The following is a 26,612-nucleotide window of genomic DNA, read 5'->3' on the forward strand; positions in this document are numbered from 1 at the left end:
TATGTAAATCATGATATGAAGTGCCAATGCGGATTTTCCAGCCAAGGAGATGTGGATGAGGAGGTCCCTCTTTCTGGTGACATGCAGGGCCGAGGTAATCTCTTTGCTAACCACTCTCTCCTTAAATATAGTAATATTGGGAAGCTTTCGTAATGGTACCTGAATTAAAAGTTATATTTAATATATCATTCATACTTTGAAGGACAGTTTTTAACTTATTGAGAAAGAACTTTTTTTTAATTTGGACACAATTAAAGTTAGTTATGTTCTATCCTACCTCGGATTATGCCCGGATTTAATGGAATAGGTCTACTTATGTTCAAGCTTCTTATAGTCCATTTTTGTCATCACTTGCCACATCAAACACACCCCATTCTTGCACACTGTTGTATATAGCTTACTACATCAAAAGATTTATAATGCTATCAATTCATAATCGAATTAACTTAGTCTCTCCATTACTAATATAATCTACCTCTTGATACAACATCCATGTAAATCGATGAGTGGACCATAAGATCTTAATAATCAAATTACAATCAAGTGTGATTAAAATAACTTGATGAATGGTTAGATTAACAAGATCTAAGCCATAAAAGTATTCCTAGATAATTAATAAATACCTTATTAGATGATATGAAATTCAATGATATCCTAATGCGTGAATCCAACCACACCCACAAACAATGCCACTATAATGGCCTGATGAGGTTCAAAACACATTATAATGGAAACTTGAACTCTCCTAATATTCTTGAGTCTAAATTAGATTAGTCAAACTTGATAGATAGACAAATCAATTTGGACAAGATATAATGGGTTTCTTGACCTAGAGACTTAAAGTAATCTTCCAATGTGTCCAAAAGGTTTAATGACTTGATTCCATATACATGAATACTCATTTTCATGTTGGTAGGCAAAAACACCAACTTTTGTTAGCTTAATGGTAGAGAATTTCTATTTAGACTCATCATGGACCCTCAAAACAAGATGACCACTTGCTACCACAGGCAATCCAAGCCTTGTTTAAATGGTTATAGACATTCTAGGCATGATTTCCATGGTTCACAAAATATCCTTTGGCCTATTGCTATTGTGTCCACTCTCCAGGAGCCTATGACAACTAGAGCAATCACTCTTTAACCCATGAATAGATTAATGATTTATAGTAAACTTGCACTTTACTATGACATTAATAACATATCCACATAAGTCTTGTGACTTTCCAAGAAATAATACCAATGCCAGTGACCCTACAGTACTTCATCGAATGGGAGTTGTGCCTTGAAAAACCAGTGGTGTATTATACTTTTGGCCTAGATTAAGTGTACGGATTATTTATTCATTCATTGGCTTTATTAATGTGTGTGAAACATACTTATTCATATGGGTTTGAGAGTTTTCTCAGGTTGTCCTCAAATACTTGAGATTAGACATAACATCTGTTGACTAAAGAAGAGTTGTGATCTATTAATTTCAACGTTTAGGCCATAGCTAAACCTACAATATTTAGGAATATCATCATCTTATACGAGGAGACTTAACTTGGAGTCAGGATGGATATCCAATATTAAATACAAGTCTATGATTGTATGCTTGGACCTTACCCAACATCAAAGTGTAAGTGTGCCATGGAGTATGAATCGATCCTTGGTGGAACCTGGGCACTTACATTAGTAGGATCGATAGCAAGCTTTTAAACCAGGAGACCCATCACAGTCAGACTAGAATAGCTTAGAGATGTACTATCTCCGTCAAATCCCTAGTCTAAGGTGTGTGGATGGAGAGGCCTCATTGATCTTATGGTTGGGAGCATACATTAAGTATTTTAATAACTGACCAGCATATGAAAGTTTTTCAATTGGTTAATCATGAGTTTTCAACCGTTAACTTTTAATCTTAATCATTGATTTGTTTTAAATCATATTCGATGGATATTTAATGGTTAAAATTTATTGATCTAGTCCTTGAATTGCCTAAAGATGGTGACCACAAACAGTGAAGAAATTTGAATGATTATAGTGCATTGTATAAGCAGGTAAATAAACTTACTTTACAGTAGAGTACACCAAAATTATAGTGTGGTGGAACAGCATAAGAATTACACCACTTGAACCTTGATTTTCTCCTTATAAATTGATATTATTGCAGAGGGAGAGAACAAAAGGAGAGAGTTAGGATGTCCAAGCCCCACTTGGACATCACTACTTGAGCCATGAGAGTGTATGTGAGAGAAAAAGTAGGATGTGCCCATGCCTCCACACGTGCACACACTCATGGCGTGTGGGGTCCACCTTGTAGACAGCTCAGATCAACGCTTGGCTCCTAGAGATGGATCGATGGTGGTTTTACTTCTCTCCTACATCTGAAATAGACTGGGAAAAGACTTCTTACATTGAAAGATTGGCAAAGCAAAATCAACTTTCTACTCCTGAGGCATGGAATTGTTTTTGTGAGTTTTTGCATTTCTAAAACTATGACACATTTATCAAAATAGGAGATCCATTAAGGATAAAATAAAATGTGCACTTTCTAAAACTATCTTATGCCGCAACATTTTGAGAAAAATCTAACTTGGGCTACCTAATAGAACGTACAAAGTGGGAGTGGGTGTGAGAGCATTAAAGGCACAACTAAATGATAAAACTGCCCTTGGTTGAGCACGCATAATTTTAAAATGCACAAGATACCTCTATCCTATGTTGGAAATCCCTATTATATTCTTAAAATCTTCTCAAATTTTGGGACGTGGGAAAATTTCCCCAAAATTGCTGGCTTAATATATTACAAAGATGTAATGCTATAATGCTATGTAGTAGCCAAGAGAGTTTTGGGGGAACATTGTGAATTGAAAAGGCAGAGTATTGTCACCCAAAATGAGGATGAAAATGTGGTGAGATTGAGAATCGCAATGGGGAAGTGTTTGTTGTTGGGATTTGTGTTGCGGAATCACACAGATCTAGATCTAGGATAGCAATCTAAAGGTACCAAGCATACATAAGAGAACAAACAGATTTAACGTGGAAAATTCTTTCGGGAAAAAACCACGGCACAAAATAACAAAATTCCACTATGAAAGCATAAATTACAAAGAGAGAAAAATTACTCGATTTGAACAACCTCAAATCTCTTGCTACACCATTTGAAAACCCTAAAACCCTTTTAGGAACCCTTGGAAACCCTTTAGGAAGCCTTAACAATACTTAGAAAGACCCTAGCGACCCTTATTTATAGTTTAGGAAACTCCACTTATGTACCTCTCTGAAACCACTTCAAATTTACACAGTCCGCGCAGAATCCGCGCACCATTTGCGTAACCTTTGATTGGTTGAGCCTGTCCCTCGATTGGTCGAAGGACTTGAAAATTTCAAATACATCATTACTAGACTTCGAGTTGAATAGGCTTTGACCAATTGAAGAGACCTTCGACTAGTCGAACCAGTCCCTTGACTGGTCGAGCAGGGCGGGGAACCAAGATTTAAGACCTCTGTTTTACAACATTTGTTTTCTTTTGATTTTCTCATTTTTTCTATTTTTTGTTTTTTTTTGTTTTTTTTTTTGTTTTGTTTAATAGGAATGCTAATCTACTTTTTATATAGGTCTGATCTAGCAACGAAATGGTCGAACCATAAACTCCCCCAATGTGAAACAGCCCTCTCATTTGAAACAGTTGTTAATTCCCTTTTTAATCTCGATTTCTAACTGTAGAAAAACAGTTTCAAAAATAAATAATGTTAATACCGACGACCAATTAAAAGTTTAATTAACAAGCTGTTTTGGGAATTACTTGGGATCTCCACCACCAACAGCTACGATTAAGAGGGCCTCATGGCCATTGATTCAACACATTTTGTGCACTGATATAGTTGACGATATGGGCTGTCCTTTGAATAGTTCGTTCATAGCTCCACTTGTAAATGGAAATAAAATAAAAATAAAAATAAAATCCTAAACCTTCGTTGGTTGGCCCCGACAAAGCAACGGTTGTCATCTTTCCTTGTACAAACTTGGAAGCCCAAAAGGTCCTGTACCATCTCTGGCCTCCAGCAGCATTTAGCAGATGTATACCATTGAGAAAATAGACACCTCCACGCTCTCTTTAGCCGACCCTATCAGGTATGGACAATTGTTCAATTCTCCTTGTACTTGATCATCCTATCAATCTCTCCTCCAATGAAATGTTGTTAGCCGCTAACCCTTTTTCAAAAAAAATAAAAAAAATAAAATGGTTTTTGCTAATTCCACACATGTGGGAGCAGTGCACATCAGGCCATTTGGAACCCCAGGAGAGGACCAAAGCATATGAAAAAAAAAATGACTAGAAAAGAAATTCAACCGTCAATATACATCGTATATTGTAGTCCACCTGGAGGGAAATTGTTTGATTTTCTACGAAGCAGATCTAAGTTATTTCCAGCCTTATGAAATACTCAGAACTCACGTGTTTGATACTTGCATATATGCCCGCTTGTGGATATGTGCAGCTCTGTGGAGTGAGCAAACCTCTATGCTTTTATACTATCAAATTCACCCTACTTTGGGGCGGTGTTTTGTCCGCAAGATTGGTCGCTGATCAGACGATCTAGATGATACACTGCCTACATACATTTATCACCCTCAGCTGGTAGATTGCCATAGCACTTGTAGTGCAGCGGCCATCTTTTGCTGATCCAAAACATTCACATGGTGTGTGATCAGTCCTCAAAATGGGGGATTCCCTGAAAATCTAGGCAATCAAATTCTCCTGTCTGCTTGGGACATCTTTTCTTCATGTAAAACTGTAGAACATTAGCTTAAAGGGAGAGAGAATAGGATATGGTCCCTTGACTATGCTGACCAAATGAATGACTTAGATTTCACAAAAGTGGGCGTGCAGGCACCTTCGTTGAGCACCTTTTAACATCACCGACGGAATATTTGTTAGGAATCCCATGAGACCAAGAGAAATATTTTGCATTCATCAGCAATCACCAATCACATCCACGGGATGCAACATCTGAGCTTTGCCAATACATACCATAATTGCTAGGGCTGTCAACAGAGAAGACCTGGATTGGTTTAGGCTCCCATCCAAACCAGTTGGGGCAGATCTTCCTGGCCCATGAAAAGCGCACCCTGCTGCCGTAGAGCATGGCAAAAAAAAGAAGTAAAAAGCATGTAAATCTTAAGATCCGATAGTGCACAAGGAGGCCAGTAATGGTGGGTAACTGGAATGCCTGAGAGTGAATGACATTGATCAATGAAGAATAATGCTTCTTGCAATGGGCATCTGCAAACACACGCCCAAGTAGCATCTTGATAGCCCTGAGATACCATATATTAGACCAAATGGCCGTTTGAGATAAAAAACATCTTAAATACGTTCCTTGTCCTTGACGAGAGGACAATTATTTTCAAACCCCACCATTGAGTTGAAGTTCCCATTGCTGCCAACCAACCATCAAGTACAGAAATTCTTCCCTCTAGTTCAGGGTATACTACACCAGGTCTGCAAGGCTGCGGTTGGTTTTTGAATATCAGAGGAAATGCCTTTCTTACCTTTTCTTCTCGCTTTTGAGTAAGCATGCAATCCGTGTCCTGGCACTCTAGTCCATACAAGCAGCGCCCATGATTTGGTAACCCAGGCTGTTGATCTGATGGGCCATAGTGCAGACGGACCATGCCCCAAAAGATCTCACATGCAGGAAAAATATTAACCCTTCAATCAGGGTCTTACAAAAAGGCATGAGAAAATTGATAGCAAATGGTACAAAAGAAGGCCAAAGATACTGAACAGCTTGAATCTTCTACTCTAGCATATAGCCAAGCTAACATATGGTGATGGCATGAGCCAAAATCCAGCACAATCAAAACACAGCTAAAGCAAAACATATACTGAGACTTTACAAGTGAACATGTTACAGAATTGTTTAAATAACAGCAGCTTTTCCAGTCTTTTTTACCAGTGAGATCAAGCCAATGACATGGTACTGGGATTATGGTATACCGCCCTCATTAATCAGAGCGTATACCGCCCATGAATGTCCTTGGATCAGGGCAATTTCCACTAAACTGAGCCTGTGAGAAGTCAAAGCCTGGGTTCTGCATATCAAGACAATATTAGAATCTGGAAAAGGCAGAGCAGCTTTTAAAAATGGGATGAATGCAAAATCATCAGATCCTACCGAGAAAAAATAATAAATTAAAATTGTAAGAGAGCCAACCAAATCATAGAAATGAGCACAAAATGTCAAGTGCAAGCATAAAACTTAATCATATAGATAGATAAAGATCACTACTCGTGAAAAAAAGGTAACCTTTCTTCCAATCTAATGATTCTAATCCAACGTGGAATGAACTTAAAGGCCAATGATCCTGTTAAGTTCCATGAGTACCTCTGAGAATTGTAAGACCATACACCAACATATGCGAGCAAATCTGCCGGCCTGGAACCTTAAGTGGAACATATAAGTAGTGTATCAGGTTGGCCACACTACGCAGATGATCAGGTGCAAAAATAATCAGACGGTTAACTCATCAGGTGGACCGCACATGCAAAGACAATGGAAGGATAAAGAAATTACAATAGTCCACACCCAATGTACATGCTGCCTGCCGGATCAGTGTATTAGCCTGATTTTGGCCAGATCATCTACATGGTGGAGCCCACCTCACACAGCTTATGATGCTATTGTGACTGTGAATAGAGGGGTGCATGTGTGGTGCATATGGGCTTATCAAAACTCTTCTCCATTTTCATGAACATTAATAATCATGCCTCCATTGATCTACAATTCTACACAAGTCGTGAAGTGTTTATTGAATTAAAAGAGTACATGCAGTTGGCCCGTTGAACCCCCTCAAGCATGTGCACTTGACAATTAAAAGCAGAACATATTCTATTGAACGAATGCTCCTTTCCCCACATGAACAAAAACTTACTAAGTGTTCCGAAGCTCTGTGAGAAGTGGGTTTCAGATCTATAATGCACAAGCTACAGATGTTGCTTGTATTCAGCAGTGTTTTAAAACCCCGATCAGAATGGTCATTCAGACTGGTTTGGAGCAGAGCCAATCACCAAAACAGTCTGTGTCAATTAAACCCTGGGTAAACTAGGTAGTGGATTCTTGTACTAGCAAATTTGAAAGTTTGCCAGTAAAAGTTTGAACCCACAACCTCTAACTCAATAGAGAGTACCCTAACCACTATGCTTGAATCAAGTTGCTTGTGAATACCATTTATTTTACTACATTTACAAATGGTCCCAGTGGGTCTGCAAGGTTGGACCAAACCACCCACAAAAACAAGTTGGGGCTTTTAAACATTCGTACTTAATTTTTAAAATGATCAGGATCCACTGATCCAAGTTTAGAATGATGAACAAGCCGATGGAAGACATGAGGAAGAGCATACATAAAAAGCACAAGCTTAGATCAACATGATGAAGCAATCAACGAATGAAACCAAACCTTTGGAGTAATGAAGCACACGCTCTTTCGAAAGAAAGAATACAATGTTGGTTGTGGATATGTATGTATCTGAATAGGACTACTGAGTTTTCAATGTTACAGAGGAAAAAGACTTCTTGACCAAAGAAGTGAAGATAAATCAGAAAATAGTGTGTTTATTTTATATGTAATTATGTATGCATGCTTGACAGGACAAGGAGTTTTCTACCAACAAGAAAATTTCTACCAATACCCTGCAATCAACTACAATGAACACTTCAGCTAAATGAACTAAAGCAACTGACATCACAGCTATAGATCATTGAAGCGGACCCAATACAAAGAGTTGTTTGCAAACTCTAATGGATCCAGTTTCTTTTCTTGGTATTCAATGAACTGAATAAACAGTAAACAAAAAATTGACCATCTTTCATAAATTATTCAACTTGAATACGCATCTCCATGTTATACATTGGAATTCAAAAGAAATGTCTCTCCATGATCTTACCAGTCAATTTGCCATGATTTCTTCCATGCTAGAAGGCAAGGAAACAATACAAATACACCCCCTCCTCATGGCTTCTTGATGTGCACCCATTTTTAGAAGAGCATTAAGCCAACAACTTTGATAAAGCAAGTGCCTAGAGATCTCCACAGGACATGCTATTTAGACACTAACACACAAAGATGATCATATGCAAAGAGTTACAGAGCCATTGACTCTCTACCAAAGACATTTCCAATATACACATTGCATGACTCAAGCCTGATGCTCCAATTTGGGCTCGAGAACTTAAGAGAGTACTTCAGTAAGCCTTTTTTTAAGGATTACTTTACTAAGCCTATGAAAAAATCTCAAAACGTGAGCCTCAAATTTCTACCACCTGGGACCTGAGACCCTTCATCGCATGCATCAGCTTTATATATGGCTCGCATTAAGATCAGCCACGCTTTATGGGATGGAATGTTGAGCAGTTAAGGAACAACATGTTCCTAGGATGAATAATTAGCTGAAATGAGGATGTTGAGATGGATGAGTGCAAGATGAGAAAGGATGGAATTAGAAATGAATGCATTCGACGGAATTTAGGAGTACCATCAATAGGTAATAAGATGAGGGAAAGTAGACTAAATGGTTTGGTCATGTGCCATAGAGACCAAGAACTGCACCAGTTATGAGTGAGTTGGTACAAGTCAAAGGCTCTAAAAGGACAAGGGGAAGGCCTAAAAGGAAGTAGTAAGAAAGGACTCGATGGCCTATGGTCTAATTGAAGGTATGGTCCTTGATAGAGTGGAATGGCCATGGTATAAAAAAACGGTTACGTAATGGAAACACGTTATGCGTTACGGGGCTGAAACGGTCGTAACGGCCGTTACAGGAAAAACTGCCTGTGATGGTCTCAAAACAAGTGTTTTTTTTTTAAATAAAAAAGGTCATAACGGCCCGTATTGTAACGGTAATGGCGGTGGCTGTAACAGCCACCGTTACCATTTTGGAACACCTTGGGAATGGCAAAACGGTATTCATGTAGCAAACCCCAATTAATTGGGATAAGGCTTAGATGATAATGATGACCTTGAAAGATAATGTCCTCACACCATTATGAAGATAATATCCTTCCATCTAGTACACCCTCTCATTTTGGACCATGAGTCGAAAAATCAGGCAAACAAAAAGGTGGGCCACACCACGGGGAACATTTAAGAGGGGATGCACACCATTAACCATGTGGGTGCCACAATGCTCTCTACATACCATCAAATCCATTCACTTCACACATTCCACAAAGATGGAGGGACACCGCAAAAATCAGGCCATTCCAAACTTGGGAGGGCTACGCTACGCCGCAATTAATGGTAGGCATCCCCTCCCAACTATTCCTTGTGGTGTAGCCCACTGGAGTTTTGGATCTGCTTTTGAGCCCCTAGCCAAACACAAGGTGGTGTATCTGATGGATGGGTTGGATGACATACATACAGCACGCAGGATAGGCCCTTCCAAAACTTAGGTGGGCCGCATCACAATTTATGGTGGGCATTCCCTCCCAAACGTTCCATGTGGTGTGGCCTACTTGAGTCTTGAGATCAGCCTCATTTTTTAGCCAAAGGCCAAACGCAAGGAGGCGTATCTGATGGATGGGTTATGCATACAGCAAGTGGACCCCACAGAGCCTGATACCACAAGAGGCACTGGTTTAGTCGACTCCATTTGATCATATCTAACCTGACCACCTGTTTCTAATAGAGGGTTCCATATGTTGAGTGGACTAGATTTATTTTTGAGGAAGAAAATCTGCACGAATGGACTCGCATGATTGATGGATTGATCTCTCACCTATCTTCCATGCTGTCAGTGTCATTTGTGTCAGTATGTGCCGTGCAGATGAGCTGCCTTGTGCACCAAGGTGGACCCCCACACTAAGATTGTTGCACAGTTTTCTCATCTACAATTTGTTGCAGATGAGATGTTCCCTTTTATTCTAGCCATCCATTTGATAGACAGATTGGATGGTTAGGATTGTTTGATCATTATGATTTCAGGTCATACTAGTCTAGCATCTTTTATTTTCTCAATCCTTTGTGCCAAGATTTTGGTTGCTTTGTACTTTGCAGTGAATAAGCCAACATGCTCTCCGTGCATCTTAGTTGCTGCTGCTATTAAGAAACCAAACCTACGACAGCCTTGTGAGAGGCTTTTAAGCTCTAGTCAAGCTGAGACCCCAGCATCAAAAGCAACCCTTTTCCGTTTCCATCTTATTTTTTGCAATCTATTTTGGTGAAAAGCGCAGTAATATCCTTTGGGTCCCTACTCATGGCTCGGTGGTAGACTCATAGGAGTTTCAACACAGAGGTCATAGGTTTGAGCGCCCATTGTGGTGTGTGTGGGTGTGAAAGTGTGTAAAAAAAAAAAAGAAGTGCAGTAATATCCTCTAGAGTAGTTTGTAAACTGGTACACAGTCCCTTGGCCTATTTTAAGTATAGAATTCTCCAAATGGAGTAGATTTGAGATGACCAACTATTTTTCCCCTAGTGTTGAGATTGTTCTCCAGTGATTTTTCACCTTCCAACAAGTCTGCAGCAACCTTAACCTCCTCTGTAAAGGGAACCTCAAGCGACTTGGCTTCCTCAATCGAGAAGCGGTTGAAGGACAAATTATCCAGGTGTGGCCTTATCCAATCCTCTCCCGTTAACATGTTCTCGTAGAAGTGAAAATTTTCAACAGATAGACTCCTTCCCTTCAATGCAGGTGCCATAAAAAACAAGACCACTAATTTTATTAATTCTTGCCCTTAGCTATTCAGTGAAAGTACTTGGTAAATCTGTCACCCTCCCTAATCCGCATGCTTCTTGATCACTGTTTCCATGTACTTTCATCTTCTTTAACCCTTCTAGCGTACTTTTACGTAAGTTTAGCCCGCATTATCGAATCCTCAGAAGACAGTCCCATATTCTCCGCTTTAACGTCCAAGGCTTGAAGCTTGCAAAAGATTTCGGATGTTTCTTTTTCCCACATACCTAACTCCACTTTTTCCAAGATTTTAACTTTTCTTTTAATAATCTCAACTTCCAAGAAAGCTTGAATCCCGCATAGCCTTCCACATCAAACATAGACCACCAGTCCTTAATCTTTTGCAAGAAGTTCTCGATCTCCAACCAGCTGAGCTCGAATCTAAAGGGCCTCGGCCCCCAATTCTCCACGTCCAGCATCAGTAGCAAGGGGCAGTGATTTGAGATCGCCTATGGTGGGGCCCTTTTAATGCAGGGGCATTTTCACACTGGGCTCGAGTGGGGTCGCCTGTTGGATGCAGGGGCACACTCGGGTTGGGTGACCCATGCGATTTGGGGCACACGGGGGGAGGTCTCGTGTTCAAGACTCCTTACCAGGGGTGTTTAATGCGCATTTCACACTGGGCTCGAGTGGGGTAGCCTGGGGGATGCGGGGACACACTAGGGGTGGGCAGCCATGTGATTTGTGGCCCACGAAAGGGGTTCGGCCAAGGTCCTAAACCCATGAGATGTGGGGCCTAAGCTATGAGATAAATGGATTAATTCGCCATACTCTAATAGTTCGAGCTTTTAGAGCAAGTGGTTGATTGTCCTGCATCAAATTGATATCAGAGTGGGAGGTCTCGTGTTCGAGACTCCTCACCGAGGGTGATTAATGCAGAGGGATTTTCACACTGGGCTCGAGTGGGGTCGCCTGTTGGATGCAGGGGCACACTCGGGGTGGGTAACCCATGCGATTTGGGGCCCACAGGAGAGGTCTCGTGTTCGAGACTCCTTACCAGGGGTGATTAATGTGCATTTCACACCGGGCTCGAGTGGGGTAGCTTGTGGGATGCAGGAACACACTCGGAGTGGGTGACCCATGTAATTTAGGGCCCACGAAGGGGGTTCGGTCGAGGTCCTAAACCCATGAGATGTGGGGCCTGGGCTATGAGATAAATGGATTAATTTGCCATACTCTAACAGTTCGAGCTTTTAGAGCAAGCGGTTGATTGTCCTGCATCACCTTTGAGAAGCTAACGGGAAACTCTTGATCCAATCTAGTGAGACAAGAAAACAATCTAATATGGACATAGTTGGAAATGACTGGCCATTGGACTACGTAAACTTTCCTCCTTCCATCAGCAAATCTGCCAGCTCACAAAAGTCTATCCAATCAGAGAAAACTCTCATGCACTCTCATGCTCCCAATAACTCTCTACCCATTCGACTTCTCCAAAGAAAAAAGGGTGACATTAAAATCACCCCCTATGCACCATGGCCTGCTGAATTTAGCTTGGCAATCAGATAGTTCGTCCTAAAACTCCTTTCTTTTGTCCTCCTGATTAGGTCCATATACCAAAGTGAACAGCCATTCGAAACCTGAAGTCTTGTCTTTCAACAGAACAGACATCCAAAATGAGCTACTCCACCAGTCAGATTTTGACCATACAGAGGAATCCCATGCCGCAGCCACTCCCTGTGATCTGCCAATAGCATACAAAGATACCCATTCAGCATTTTTAACTCCCTAAATAGTCCGCAACAACTTCTAGCTAAAGCTCTGCACTTTTGTTTGCTGAAAAGTAATCAGCTGCACCTTATTTCTTTTACAAACATCCTTTATCTGATTCCTTTTTCCTTGTTTGCTCATCACCCCTTAACATTCCAGGATAAAATGTAGAGGAGAGAAATTCTAGTGCGATCAAATGTGAACTAATAAATAGTATTCATCAACAGGTGATTTGCATACTATTTAGCAGTGTTGTCAAAACTGGATTGGACCGGATGGTCAGACTGGTTTGGACCTGAACCAGCCACAAAACAAGTGGGATAACTAGGCCAATTGGTGGCCAAGTGTTTTTCTTAATGAAATGCATGACCTCCTAGTGGAGCTCAAATCCATAAACTCCTCTTAAAAATCTGTCATCCTACCTACCACACCAGAGGCATTTTTTTCCTTCTATTCTTCTTTATTCAATAAAACCTCAAGTAGATTAGACAGGTAAGACTGGGTTCGAGTAGTTGTACAGGCAGTTGGACCGAACTGTCAAGGCGATATGTTGGAGATGCTAGATACCAATTATGTTTGATTATTTGTGGTTTCATGACAGTAAGCATGAGGTTGGTGAACCATGATACAGCATGAGCTTGGTGGTAGATAGAGTGTGTTTCAACAATGAAGTCATGGGTTGAATTGCCCGTGTGGGGTGGGTAGGTGTGTGTTAAAAAAAAAGCATGAGGTTGGTGCATAAACCATGATACATCATGAGCTGTCATGGGTGTACATACCAAGCATTAAGTGTAAAAGTATGTGACAAATCATTGTTGGATGTTCTTATGTATGAGGAAAGTGTGCGGTTTCTTTTTGAGTTTTGTGAGATTTTTCGTCAAGCATCAAGTCATAGACACCTATTCATGGGTAGTCGGTTGGGTCCCTTATAAATACAAGCCTCATGGACATTTGAATTTAATGCATGAACTAGTGAGACTTGTACATTTGAACATAATGCATGCAACAGTGACACTTTACATTTTGAACTCTCCTTTAAGTTAAGAGAATTTACTCTCTAAGCTTGATTAAGCTCAGGTAATGAGAACTTACTTCTCAAAGCTTGATTAAGCTTGTTAAATAATGAGCACTTATTTTCCCTATGGATTTCAGCTGAGATTTTAAAACATTACCCTTTAGGATATGCTCCAAATATAGGAAGTTGGCGATGACCAAAATATATGGTTCCCATCCAAATAAAAAAGCATCCACATATTGGCTCATAGAAAGCATGTTTCAGTGAAACGCCAGTCATGACAGTGGTTGGATGGGGGAGAAAAATCAAATAGAAACAAGACTAGATAAGTACAACAACATAAAGACTAAAATGCAAATTTTAGGTAAATAGAGAATCACCTCTTCCTGGAATCTCTGTAGCAAAAGTCGCTTTTGTTCAAGATCAGCTGAATATGGATCAAGTTGCCCTTGACCCAATATAGGAGAAGTCCATGTTTGCCCCTTGTCTCTCTTTTGCAGGGTTATGTGCATTGTACCATCCTCTGGAATATTCAAATATAGAATTTCAACAACAACAACAATAATGATGATGATGACTATGATGATAGAGTAATGGTCTGACATATATTGTTACTTATCACCACCATTCACACCAAAAACCATTGGATTGTATGATGGTTTTGAGGCATGTACATGTTGTCATGGACCTCACACCTGACCATTAGGTAATTTTGGAATGCATGGTAATGATGGCATATGCCATTGTTTGAAAACCATGAACTTGGACTCGACTCAGTTAACCAACAAATCAAGCCTCATCAACCAACTAGTAAGGATTCGGACAGGTCAACCCAGTGACTTTGCCTAAGCTCACAAGCATTTGAACCAGTTTAATTAAAACAAAATCGTGAAGTGTTATTATTTTTAAGATAACATAGAAACAACTAAACATTTAATAAAATCTCAAAAAACATGAAAATCTTGACAAACAATATGGTCAGCAAACGAAGATGGTGGTTGAGGCATAATTGAGAGACTATAGGCTCATTAGAACATGAATAGTGCTCCCATTTGTCCCTTCTGATGAAATGGAGCCATGGTTCATCGATTTAGAATGTTGACTCAACGATCACCACTGTAGATGGGGTTCAACCCAAATGACTCCTAAATTCAAAGATTCTACCCCAGCCAACCTTCTGACCTTTCTAGACCATTGTTGTATTTTCTTCATAATCATTCATTTTAAGTTATTCAAGGGAGCATTTTGCGACATCCCCAATAACAAAGGGGCTCATCAGAACAATGATACAAGTGCTAAGATCGACTGCATACCACTGATGTGATGGCAAAGAATGTTTGTTTATGATTTTAGACTATAGAACACCCATAGAGTAGCCAACTAATGAAAGGTCTTGATCACCCTAAAAACCAACCCCATGCCTGCCATGCTGGAATATGTGGTTGCATGTGCATTAACTGTCTTGTACACGTGTGCAGACCTCTGCATATAAAACCATATAGCAAAGTGACTAGTAGGTGAAGTATTAATGGCATACATTTTGGTGAAACGGGAATGGCATACATTGGATGTTATTTAACAACTACGGTGTTGAGGAATCCTATGTACCTTAAATAGAAACCACCCAAATACTACATCCACCTTATATTGGTTCTATCTCCAAAATTAGGTCAGTTCAACAATGTTGACCTCTGACAAATGGGCATCTGTTTGTTGAATTTGGACTCTCTAGTCTCTACTAATTCATTATTATCATTCATTAGATGCCAATCAACTGCTTCAGGCTAAACCTATAGAGAAATATTCTGGTATGTTTCCACAATTTGGGCGATTCAAAATTGAGGAAGATGTGACTATATTTACAATATAACACACAGAGCACCATCATTCCTATGGTAAAGACTGTTGCTATCTCGTAAGGTGGAGCTGGGAAATGGGTTGGGGGAGTAATACAACTAGATCAAGGAAGAGCTAACTGCAATGAAGTACAACGCACCAGATTGAAAGTTTGAATCACACAAGAGACAAGATGCAATGACTATATGCAAGCTCAACATTCCTCTACCCTTATCCTAGAGCCGACTATTCCCCCCTCAACACACTATCATAGAGAAGCAAGAGAACCTGCTCAAAGAAAATATCATTCAACTGGAATAAGGGCTATGCCTTATTTACAACGAGTGTTTACGAGGCTTCCTTGTTGAGAAAATCTCTTGCATAATCTAAGGAATATAAAAATAGAATTCCTTGGTAGCCAAGATCTCTAAAACAAGAAGGGGTAGTTTAGGTGCCTGTACTGTTTGGGGGAGCAAATTCACATGTAAGACACTTACAGGGAAAATTGCTAGGGAAGTTCGTGTGACTGGTGGTGAAAAGTCGCTTCCCTGTAAGTGACTTATAGCTGAAAGTCACTGACAACTTAAAAACTTAGAGGCATCCAACCGACCTCTTAAATATGAAAATCTAATAGTACTTATTAGCAAGCATAGAATATTTTCCTGACATTGAAATATGATAGAAAGGAAATTAGGAAAAAGCTTTAAAAAGGGAAATTGGGCATTTTTCTTGTGCACACGTATGGTTATGTGGCGCAATTGCATCAGAGAGAAGATAACCTGTCCTTAAATCCTTAAACCTACAAGAACAAATTCGAATAGCGTTTACATGAAGCGAAAGGAGAGGATATGAATACCTAACGTCCAGAAGGAGGAATCGGTCTTGACGGGACAGGTGAGATCATGCTTCAACACCAAAAGAAAAGGAACAAGAGAAAATGAATAGATGGAGAAGAAGATAAAGATGATAGGAAGATGAAGAGAGATATTGAATTACGTTGAGATAAGGGGGATTTCCGCGGATGCCGACTTGGAGATGAGTGGATTGGATGGTACAGGAGAAGAGCTTGGTGGGAACGTTCGGAGGGAGGGATATGTAAATGTTCACCTCTTCCAGCGTCTGATCCCATTCGAATACCTTCTGACCTGATCATCATCATCATCATCATAATCATCAAAAGGAGTTTTCAAGAAAGAAAAACCCTAGCAGCAGCAACAGCAGATGAGAGATGAGAAATGTAAAAGTAAAAAAGACCGGCATGGACGAAGCTGTGGCGCTTCTCTGGTGCCAATTTCTCCGCCATTTCCCCCTTCGATTTCTCGCTTGCTTCTTTTCCAGGCCAGCACCTCTCTCTCTCTCCCCTTTACGCGACCTTATTAGCTGCTTCCCGCGAGTTTTCAGGGGAAGCGAGTTGGGTGCCAACCCCAACGCCCGCAGCCCGGGGTGTCAATGGGCCAGGTTGGCCCACAGGCTTCAGAGCTCGCCTCCTTCGGCCGGGCGGGCTTAGGCAACCGTTTTAGCCCAAGAAGGAGCTCACGCCTTAAACTTTAAGCCCATTTATAAACAGGTCGGCGTTGGACTAGGATGCTAGACTCCCATCGCCTCCGCCCAAAGCTTTTCACAATCCATCTAAAAGTCCAGATGAGTAGAGTTGTACCCAAAGTCAGCTCGAGTAACTCGCTTAACTCAGTTTGAAAAAGCTCGACTCATCTTGACTTGAAAGTAGGTTCGAGTTAAGTGGAGCCACCTTTTAGAAGCTGGAAAAATAAAATAAAATAAAATCAAGTCTAAGTTAGACTGAACTTGACTCAACTCGGCTTAGTGCTTGGCTCGAGCGTGACTCAGTTCAACTCGAATCGGGTTCAACTCATTTCACCAAATTTGAGTCGTTCAACTCGTTTAGGGGGTATATAAGTTTTGGATCAAGCTAATATTTGTGTTTTCCTTTTGTCCAGTTTCGTGTGACCGTATCATCATGTTGGACGGCAAATAAACATTACCATAGACCATATAAAGTTTTTAATGGTGTACGTTTAATTCCCACTTTTTTTTTTTTTTTTCTTTCTTTCTTCTCATGGTGTAGTCTACTTAGATTTGGATCTGCTTTAGTTTTAGGTTCATGCCCTAAAATGAATTGGCAAAATAGAAGGACGGTATAGATAGAACTTTGTTATTATTTTTGGTTGAAAACCACGAAGTTAAGTAGAAATAAAGGTGATCTATAAATAGTAAGTTTACCGTTTATAGTAAGTAACGTTTTTAGGGTGCTTGGGTTGCAATCTAAGTCTAAAACTCCGTACTAGATTTGAGTCCGTTATTTAAAGAGTTGTAATTTCATTATATATATATATATATATATATATATATATATCATGAATTAACTTATTTTGAATTTATTAAGAATTATTATTGCTTTTATCTCTTATGGATTCGAGGAAGCTTTGTGAGAAGTCCAAAGAGCTCCATGAATTTGGAGAAGTTATTCCCTGAGGAAGACAATGGTGAATCTCATCACGGACGGGGTGGATTCCTCCTATTCTAGCTACAGGAAGTGTTAGAAAATAAAGAGTTTCTTGTACACAACGGAGGATAGAAGAAAATGAACATGAAATGATCAGATCTATCGAGTTCAAGGCTTGACTTGAATAGTCAATTTCTCAAGACAGATTTGCTGTCATTTTTCTGAAATTTTCAGCAAGTACAAACGAAGGAAATTTACAAATTGTCTTTAGGATAAATGAACTCTCAATCCGATTTTCAACACGAAAATTTGCACATTTAAGTGTTGAACAAATCTCTAGTTTTGACACCGATATGCCTTAAGACGTTCAGAAAAAACTTAACAAGAGATCAGATCGAGAGTAATTGCACAAAAGATGATATAATCTTAAAGATTAAGAGTTTTATTCTTCTGAATTATTGTATCCAGGATTTATATCAATTGAAAGGTTATTGAATTCTTTCTGAAGAGGTGCTAATTAAAGAGTATCTTCAAGAAATCCATACCCATTCACGGCAAATAATTGCCTTTCCATGAAAGGCCATGACTCTTTGTCTTATAACAGTTATTTCTGTACCCATTTAGACAGAAGCAGTTATCCAATAGGAAAAACTGTATCCACATAAATAACATGTAGCATAGGTGCCACATGTACAATCATATCATAATTACTTTCAATCATAAAAAAAAAGGTAATAAAACATCAGGATAGAACCCGGTTCAATACCAATTGAACCATGATACAAAAAAGTTTGAACCGTGTGCTAAAAAGACTAAGGCTCTTATTGTTCCTTACGACAATGCACACGTGCGAAGTGCTAAGTGTGTCTAATAAAGCACTTAAGCAGCCCTACAGTCTACGCCGCGCGCGCGGACGATGCTTCGCACCGTCCTCAAGGAGATTTGAACCCTGGTTGCATAAACAAAAACCCATTCTCTTACCAATTGACTATACATATTATTTATGAAAAGTTTAAATAATTAATATATTTATTTACTTTCTAAAAATAACTTTTATTTTTGAAATTTATTTTTATTCTGAAAAACGCAACAGGAAATTCCTGCAGCAGGAGGTACAAGCAAAATCTACAGCAACAGGAAATGAAATATGGTCATCATTCTTGCTAAACTAGTGACCGGTGATTTGCCAAAACATCCACTGCATGGTTCACTCCTTGAAGACAACAGATTTTTTGACTACCTGGCTTCCACCAGTAAACTCCTACGTTCCATACAAAAGTCCCCTCCAATTGCTAATGAGCCATGGAACTTAATCCAGGAGGCTTGGATGGTGTTACTTATAAGGCGTTTGAATCGTAAGTTATTTAAGATGAGCTACTTCTTATACAAATAGCTTATCTTAGTTTTTACTTACTAATAAGAAAAGAATATTTGGCAAACAACGTATACTTATCAACTTCTCTCTTTCTTTTCTCTTGATGTCTTTCTTCGGTAATTTATTAAAAGTATAAAAGTAAATTTTTTTAACTGAAGTGATTAAGTACTTATAAGTAAATAAATTACTTATAACTAATCATAAACCAAACTTACTTATATGAAATAAGTCACTTATCTACTGCTGTAAGTAGAAAAAGTAACTTATTAGGTGGTATTCAAACAGGCCCTCGGTCTCTTTCTTCAGACAGGCGGCAAATCTACATTCTCACTGCCATTTGTAGACCATGGATCGGGGTCTAAGCTTCGGCATTTGGGCTTGCTGTTTGGGGTAGCACCCTGGTGTGGCACGCTATAAATTGACCCTGTCATGTTCATAGAAAATGCCCTTGAAGCCACTTGAGCTCTTGTTCCCCCCCCTGTAATGATGCGTGTAAGTTGTGTTTGATCCATCCCAAGAAATCCAAATCATTTGGATAGGTTGATGTTTTATGTGTTGAGGCAGTGGTACCTTTACCATGCGCAAATGTGCACGCATCCATTCTCTTTTAGCCTCCATCAGGTGAAGCCTAATTTCTTCAATTGTGTACTCTCTCTTATGGTTTAATCTATTTGTATAAAGAAAATACGTTTAAAAAGTTGGGACATCCTTTGGAGAATTTTTTGGCAAAGAAATTCGTTGTGTGATGGAAGAGTAGAAGAAGTACGTGTGATTTTTCTTATTTTTTGACAAAGAAATATAAGCGATTTTCTTATGTTAGTGATCAAGAAGAAAGATTTGTGACAGCAAACATAATCATATTACTGACCTGCATAAATCTTTATGTACCTAATGTCTCTTATTATTTTTTTATAATCTTTCGAGTTTTGATTCAGACCTTTTTCTTTTTTGATTTTGCTTCACTTGCATCATTAACGTAGGGATGCTTTTTCACAATAATATATTGGTTTGCTACTACCATTGGAGCATGGAGATATGATTGAAATTGACAAATGTCATAGACGCCATTATATATATTCCTCCACTGCGCAGTCTGTTTAAAGATCTCTCTGCATAGCTCTTCGCTCCATGTGGGACAAATATTAATACATTCAAGGGCCACTTGCCAGAGAAAGGACGGTTTACCTTTGCTTTGAATTAAGGGATTTTATGCCAGGAGTGCACATAGACTTTCCAGTTGTGATGAGTGCAGAGATTAAATCCTCCGAACAGCACTACCAAATTAACTTCCAAGGGCTAATGGTCAGTCCTCACAAAGGTGCTGGCTAGTGTCTTCCTGCAGCTCGTTTCAACAATTGTCAATGGAATTTCCAAGTCTCCTTCTGGCCAGCTCGCTAGAGTTTCTTGTGTCTTTATTTCTATAAAACGATTGGAATTTTTGGATAAGTTGGTCAACTTCATTTTTTTTTCTCCAACTGTCTCAAAATTTCATTCATTCCTTCACTACAAGAAAGTAGGCCTTTAGCCTCGGTTAAAAAAATGAAGGCTAAATGTGTTTTTAGCCTCGATTGGTAAGGAACTGAGGTTAAAAGTTCATTTTTCACCTCAGTTGCATGATAACCGAGGCGAAAAGTCTACTTTTTAGCCTCATTTACATAGGAACCGAGGCCAGAGGTCTACTTTTTAGCCTCACTAATTACATAGAAATCAAGCTTGAAGCATTGCTATTGCAAATTAGTAGAAACTTCCCCATTAGATGTGTGCTTTCATTTCCCCGAATCCTCCTTTGGTTATGTTGGGAGATGATTTCATATATATTTGGCAGATGATTGCTTCGAGAAAATGGGTCCTAAGCTTTTGGGGTACCCCACTATCGTGAGGCCAATGTTATGAATTTATGGAGTACTCATTTGGTTTAGCTTGAGGGAATGTCCATATTCATTTATTGCGTGGTTGAAGTCCAGATTGATGATTGGAAATCACACGTGAGGGTGCTCCAGGTTGATGAGGGTGTAAATTAAAAAGCATTTCGGATGTTGCTAATTAATGTCCCCAAACCAATTAGTATTTTTATAAATCTATATACCAAAAAAGATGTTGGTTCTAACCTTGTCATGCCTAGTAACTGTGCATGCCATCAAACCCATCTTACAAGGTCGTTCCACCATGAAAAGTTAGACCACCTTCGGTTTGTGTATTGTATTTGCCAACTACCTTGGTTTGTGTATTGTGCGTGCCGTCCAAGTCATCTACCATGATTGACCCATTATAAAAAGTAGGCTCACCTTGGTGTGTGTATTGCTTGTGCCATCCAATCTATCAAACAGGGTTTAACCCATGATGTAGAGTGGGTCGCGTATAGTTTCATGGCCAAGATGGATCAGAAAAGGCCCGGTCAACAACAGAAGTGATCCGGACCATTAGACTTTAAATCGGGCATATCTCGCAATTTAAAATGAGTTATCGGACATAAGATATATGATTTTGGGATAGAATGAGCTACTTTAGCCACCCAACCTTGCTACGCCAGGTTTTGCAAGCCGGATTTGTAAAATACCATCAGATCGATGGTTGTTTCCTTATTTTAATTTTGTTTTTACTATTTAAGCCAAATAGGACACTTACTATTTTTAGCCGAAAACCATGCGCACTATTGGAAATCACGGCAGTCTATAAATAATAAGTTTATTATTTATAGTAAGTTGCAAATTCTAAGAAATTTAGTTGTAGTTTAATTTTGAAATCTCTCCCATTGTTTAGTATCCTTATTTAAAGGGTTGTGAACTTGTTTATTTCATTCGTCAATCAAATTACGAACTTTATATAATTTATTTCTATTTTTCTTGCCTTTTCCTCATGGATTCCAGAAGTCTTTATAAGGAGTCCAGAGAAACTCCATCAATTCAGAGTAATTATCCTTCAGTAAGAGGTGATCGACCTCATCACGTTCATCCTTGCGTCAACCCACCACAAAAAGTGGGTCCATCTTAGTGTGTGCATTGTGTATATCATATAACCCATCGAGTAGACTTGTCTTACAATGCAAGCGCACATCTCAAAAGTCAGCATATCCAACTATACTGTGGGTCACATGTACACAATTCACTGTCTAATTTGAATTGTATGTCACATGCACACTTATTAATCGTGTGATGATTCGAAAATATTATTAATTAATTAGTTTTTTTTTATTATTTTAACATAAAATATTGTGATACTCTTTATTTATATTTTTTAAGGTAAAAAAATTAGTTTTTTAATTCTCATTTTAAAATCTCTCTCGCTGTTTTTTTTTTTTTTTTTTTAAATGTAACCGAATGATTTATTTTTATTTTTTTTGAATGAAATTTGAAATGTTAAGTAGGCATCCAGTACCCTCACGACGGCCCGACACCCTATGATAGTAGGTACCAGAGCTCATTTTAGGCACAACAGGAAGTAGCCCGATACCCTATGAAAGTAGGTACGCTTACTCATTTTAACCACAACAGTAAGTAGGTACACGTATAGATATGATACCCATTACTGATGAGCACAGGTATCCCTGCAGCTAACTACAAGTATAGAACCCAACCCATGATAAGTGGTAGTGACCTTGGCACCCGGCCGGCTGCCAACATTGTGGGGCCTACTGAGATGTATGTGTTTTATCCATGCTGTCCGTCTATTTTGTTAGTTCATTTCAGGACATGAACTCAAAACCAGATCCAAAGTTCAATCAGAATATAGTGATTGAACACCCACCATTAAAAACTTGTTGAGGTCACAACAGTTTTCGATCAAGCTGATATTTATGTTTTCCCTTCATCCAAGTCCTCGTGACATAGGTTGAATGCTAAATTAATAAACATTGTGATGGACCTTAGGAAGGTTTCCACGGTGGGTCATTATCCCCATCGTTTCTATGGAATGGCCCACTTATAAGCTTTGGATCTACTTCATATTTTGGATTCATGACTTAAAATGAGAGATGGAAAAATGTATGGCATGGATATAAAAACATACATCACGGTAGGCCCCACAACACCTGCCAATGATATCACCAGGAAATCCGCTTCCACGTGCCAGCCCTAATTCTACCAAACCATCAAGACGGAGATGTCATTGGTAAGGCCATGGATACTTAAAGATGGAAGGCCGTATTTTTGAATGGTGAATTTGGTAATCTGTGTACTATTTGGCCCACTCATATGTTAAGCCTAGCATGGATTGAATATTAAAAAAATAATTAAAAAAAAAAATTACACCCATCAGGGCATTAATTCCTATCTATGTATGAACTTGTGGCTATTGGAATAACAGCACGATCGAAATGATAATAGTAAATGGTCAAAAGAAAATTCATGCTTGAATGATGGTATTGATTTTTGAAATATGAGCAATCCTTATAATGGATAATAGACATATTGATCTGATTTATAATCCAACATAACATGTGCCACATGCATCTGCAGTTCCCTGTTAGTTAGCTGTCCTCTTCTTGCTTATATAGATGGAATTAGCGGTTGATAATTCAGCTGCCATGTGCACTGTCCTTGTGTCTGTATTGCAAAGCATTAATTCCTTGTTTATTTCCTTTGCTTATTTATCTTTCTTATTACTTGAGCTTTATAACTAGGTAGTTTGATTACATGATTTATTTGATCAGCTGGTTGCATAGTATCTGTCCATAGACACTTCCACTGTACAAGTGGTGTACACATGATACCACAATCCCAACCGTTCAAATAATGGGACTAGAGATGCTACATGGTGTATAGGTAAAGCAATTCCAACAGCCAAAATCATGCAAACACTGTAAATGAGGTGAATTCTCGAGCAATGCAAGTGACTCTTTTGCCACTCTCTCTTTTATTGGACCCCTCGTTAGGATCCCATGAAATCATATTCCGTTTCTAGTTTCTTGTAATGATAACAAAATTGCCATTCTACCCCATTTAAGATGCTGATTTGATTAGTTTGGACAGAGTCTTTTCTTCATTGAGGCTGTCGATTTATGCACAATAATAGATCAGATCCTAATCGATGTGATAGAATAGAGAGTGAAAAAAACAAAAAGCTGATTAATGGTAGGCTCCAGCATGGAAAAATGAGTGAGAGCGGTGTAGTAAGAATCTCTAATTGATGTAGATCTTGAATAGGGGTGTCAACGTGCCGTACTCCCAATGGGTACCTAAGCCCAGCCCGACATGGGCTAGGTATAGGTGAAGCTACTTGGGCGTGGTTGTGTTGTTTTTTTTAGCCTAATAAATGGGCCAGGTGTGGTTATACCCTAACCTATATCCGTACCCCACTCAAATCCGATTATATAATTATAAATAATATTTATATATTCCATGTATTAAAACATGTACCATCCTAATTAACCAACCCTACTAATTTGACATAGACATGTGGCCCACTTGAAGGGCAAAACCTTCTAGTACCACGTGTATGACCTATGTAAAATTTATATAATAAAAATGAAAAGTTCCATGAAGAATTTCCATACCAAATAAAGAGTCATAATAAATGAAAAGTCATTTGATATGCTCAACGATGCTTCACATGCAGGCTCAAGGAAATTGTACATGTAGAAATCACCATTGCTGGTAACAATTGTTGATGCAGAAAACTTGCTGATCTTGTCTCACCTCTTACGAGCCGCTAAGTACCTACAATTAATAGAGAACAAGAGAATACAGGAGTTAGTTAAGGCTGAGGACCTTCCGATGCTTAAGTCAGGCTTACTGACTCATAGTTGATATAGTGGAATTGGGATATTTGTGTGTACCTTATTCTATTTGGGGGGGGGGGGGGGAGCGAGTTTATTTTTTAGATATGCTAGAGGTGTCGTATCGGAGTTGGACTCTAAGTTCAAAAACATATCCGATTTTACCTCAATCGGTGTGATCTTTAGCAGAGATCTCGGGATCTCACTTGTATACGGAGAGGATTCTTCTTTATATTTTAATGTTGAGGTTGGTATTTGAGGCCGACCTTCAAGGTCGAGGTCATCCATTGAGACCGAGGTCAGTACTTGAGGGCCAAAGTGACAACTGAGGCTAAGGTAAAAGGTAGCTGACACTAAAGGTCGGGGTGATTTTCTAACCCTTAAGCAATTCATAGTCATCGAGTCTAGCTGCTCGGCTCATATGTCTCATACATTTGTTTAGCTTTATTTTAACCATAACAGTAGTCGCCTACTTCTGAGTTCTATACTTTATGAGCTCGAGAAGTTACTTTTGAACTAATGTATGAGAAGGTCATCTCATTCCATGTATGTTCCTTGATTTTGTTCCCTTTATGTGGATGGTCGTGCATGATGACTTAGTAGAAACAATAGTTGAGCATGTAGTTTTCTAGTCACGAAGTCGAGCATGTAGTGATAGATCATGCATGGTAGAATAGGTCGATCGTCAAATAGTAGACATAGTAGTAAGACGAGTACTAAGAAGGATTTTCTTCCCTTAAATTGAGGGAAGTCCTTGTGGTCAATCGTACAGCTTAGAGAGTCGGGATTTGAAAGAAATTCTCATCTTTCAAATTCTATCCTTGTAGAATTTGTAAAATAGTAGAGGAGAAACGGTAACAGTATCGCGAGCACCTTTTTTCCTTTTACAAAGGGAGGTCACTCACAGTTGAACATGTAGATAAAAAATGGTGGATAAAATAGTAGAAATAAAAGGGAGAATATTCTTTCCTTTAATTGAGGGAGGTTTCTTATAATCGAATATGAGTAGCTTCTACCAAGGCGATCAATTAAGCACAGTTGTTTCACCCATTGGAGCTCCTCATGGGTAGTAGATTTTTAGATGATCGGCGTTTTATGGGTGATGTAAGAACTTACCCTCCATGTCTTGTAGTCGGTATGTCTTTCAGTACCTGATGTCGAGGTTGGGGTTGGTTGATGAGCCTTATAACCGAGTGTGGTTAACTAGTTCAGCTCGGTCATAAGGTTTTCTTGCTCTACCCAGCTTCCTTAAGTACCTGCTCTGTATTGGTGTTCAAGGGAGTGTACCAATGGAAGTAACTTTCTGAATGTCAGTTAGTATGCTAGCCTCGGTTTTGGCCGTTATCCTCTTCTTCTTCTTCTTCTTCTTCTTCTTCTTCTCTCTCTCTCTCTCTCTCTCTCTCTCTCTCTCTCTCTCTCTCTCTCTCTCTCTCTCTCTTTTTGCATTAGTGATGACTCCCATTCTTCCCTCTGCTTTCTGTCCTTAGCCGACTCGTTTCCTTCTCGAGTAACACTTCGTGAACTAAAGAACTCATCGGTATTGGAATATTTTTAAGGTCGGTTAAGTAGGTCGGTAAGGGTATTCAGGGGGTTCTTACCAATAGTGAAGATGAACTTTCCTTGTTTAAAGCTGGCTACCATGGCGGTTAGAGCTATCTGGTCAGAATAATCGTCAACTTGCACTGCTTCCACGTTGAATCGGATGATATAGTCTTTCAACAACTCGTTCTTCTTTTGAATGATCGTAAAGATGTGGGTTAATGGTTTTCTCCTATCTTTCCCACCG

The 26,612-nt window shown here is 39.2% G+C and overlaps 1 protein-coding gene and 1 long non-coding RNA gene across 2 annotated transcripts; both read right to left on the reverse strand.

The window, feature by feature from the left end:
* Positions 1 to 5,766: 5,766 nt before the first annotated feature.
* LOC131252514 (uncharacterized) lies at positions 5,767 to 16,688 on the reverse strand. Its single transcript, XM_058253092.1, has 5 exons — positions 16,532 to 16,688; positions 16,274 to 16,422; positions 16,134 to 16,182; positions 13,822 to 13,964; positions 5,767 to 6,081 (listed from the first exon to the last, which is right to left on the reverse strand). Exons 1-5 carry the CDS (start codon positions 16,578 to 16,580, stop codon positions 5,995 to 5,997), a joined length of 477 nt encoding a protein of 158 aa, XP_058109075.1. The 5' UTR covers positions 16,581 to 16,688; the 3' UTR covers positions 5,767 to 5,994.
* On the reverse strand, positions 8,856 to 13,815 carry LOC131252515 (uncharacterized). The gene is made up of 2 exons (XR_009174510.1): positions 11,941 to 13,815; positions 8,856 to 11,178 (listed from the first exon to the last, which is right to left on the reverse strand). It is a non-coding gene; the product is annotated as an uncharacterized LOC131252515 (long non-coding RNA).
* Positions 16,689 to 26,612: the final 9,924 nt, after the last annotated feature.

The sequence above is a fragment of the Magnolia sinica genome, chromosome 8 (genome assembly GCF_029962835.1).
Source record: "Magnolia sinica isolate HGM2019 chromosome 8, MsV1, whole genome shotgun sequence".
Taxonomy (NCBI): domain Eukaryota; kingdom Viridiplantae; phylum Streptophyta; class Magnoliopsida; order Magnoliales; family Magnoliaceae; genus Magnolia; species Magnolia sinica.

Coding starts and splice junctions, on each gene's coding strand:
- LOC131252514 (XM_058253092.1), bottom strand. CDS start 16,580: ATGGCGGAGAAATTGGCACCAGAGAAGCGCCACAGCTTCGTCCATGCC. Junction 13,965..16,133: donor TTCCTCCTTCTGGACGTTAG/GTATTCATATCC, acceptor TGAATATTCCAG/AGGATGGTACAATGCACATA. Junction 6,082..13,821: donor TACAGAGATTCCAGGAAGAG/GTGATTCTCTAT, acceptor CTTGATATGCAG/AACCCAGGCTTTGACTTCTC.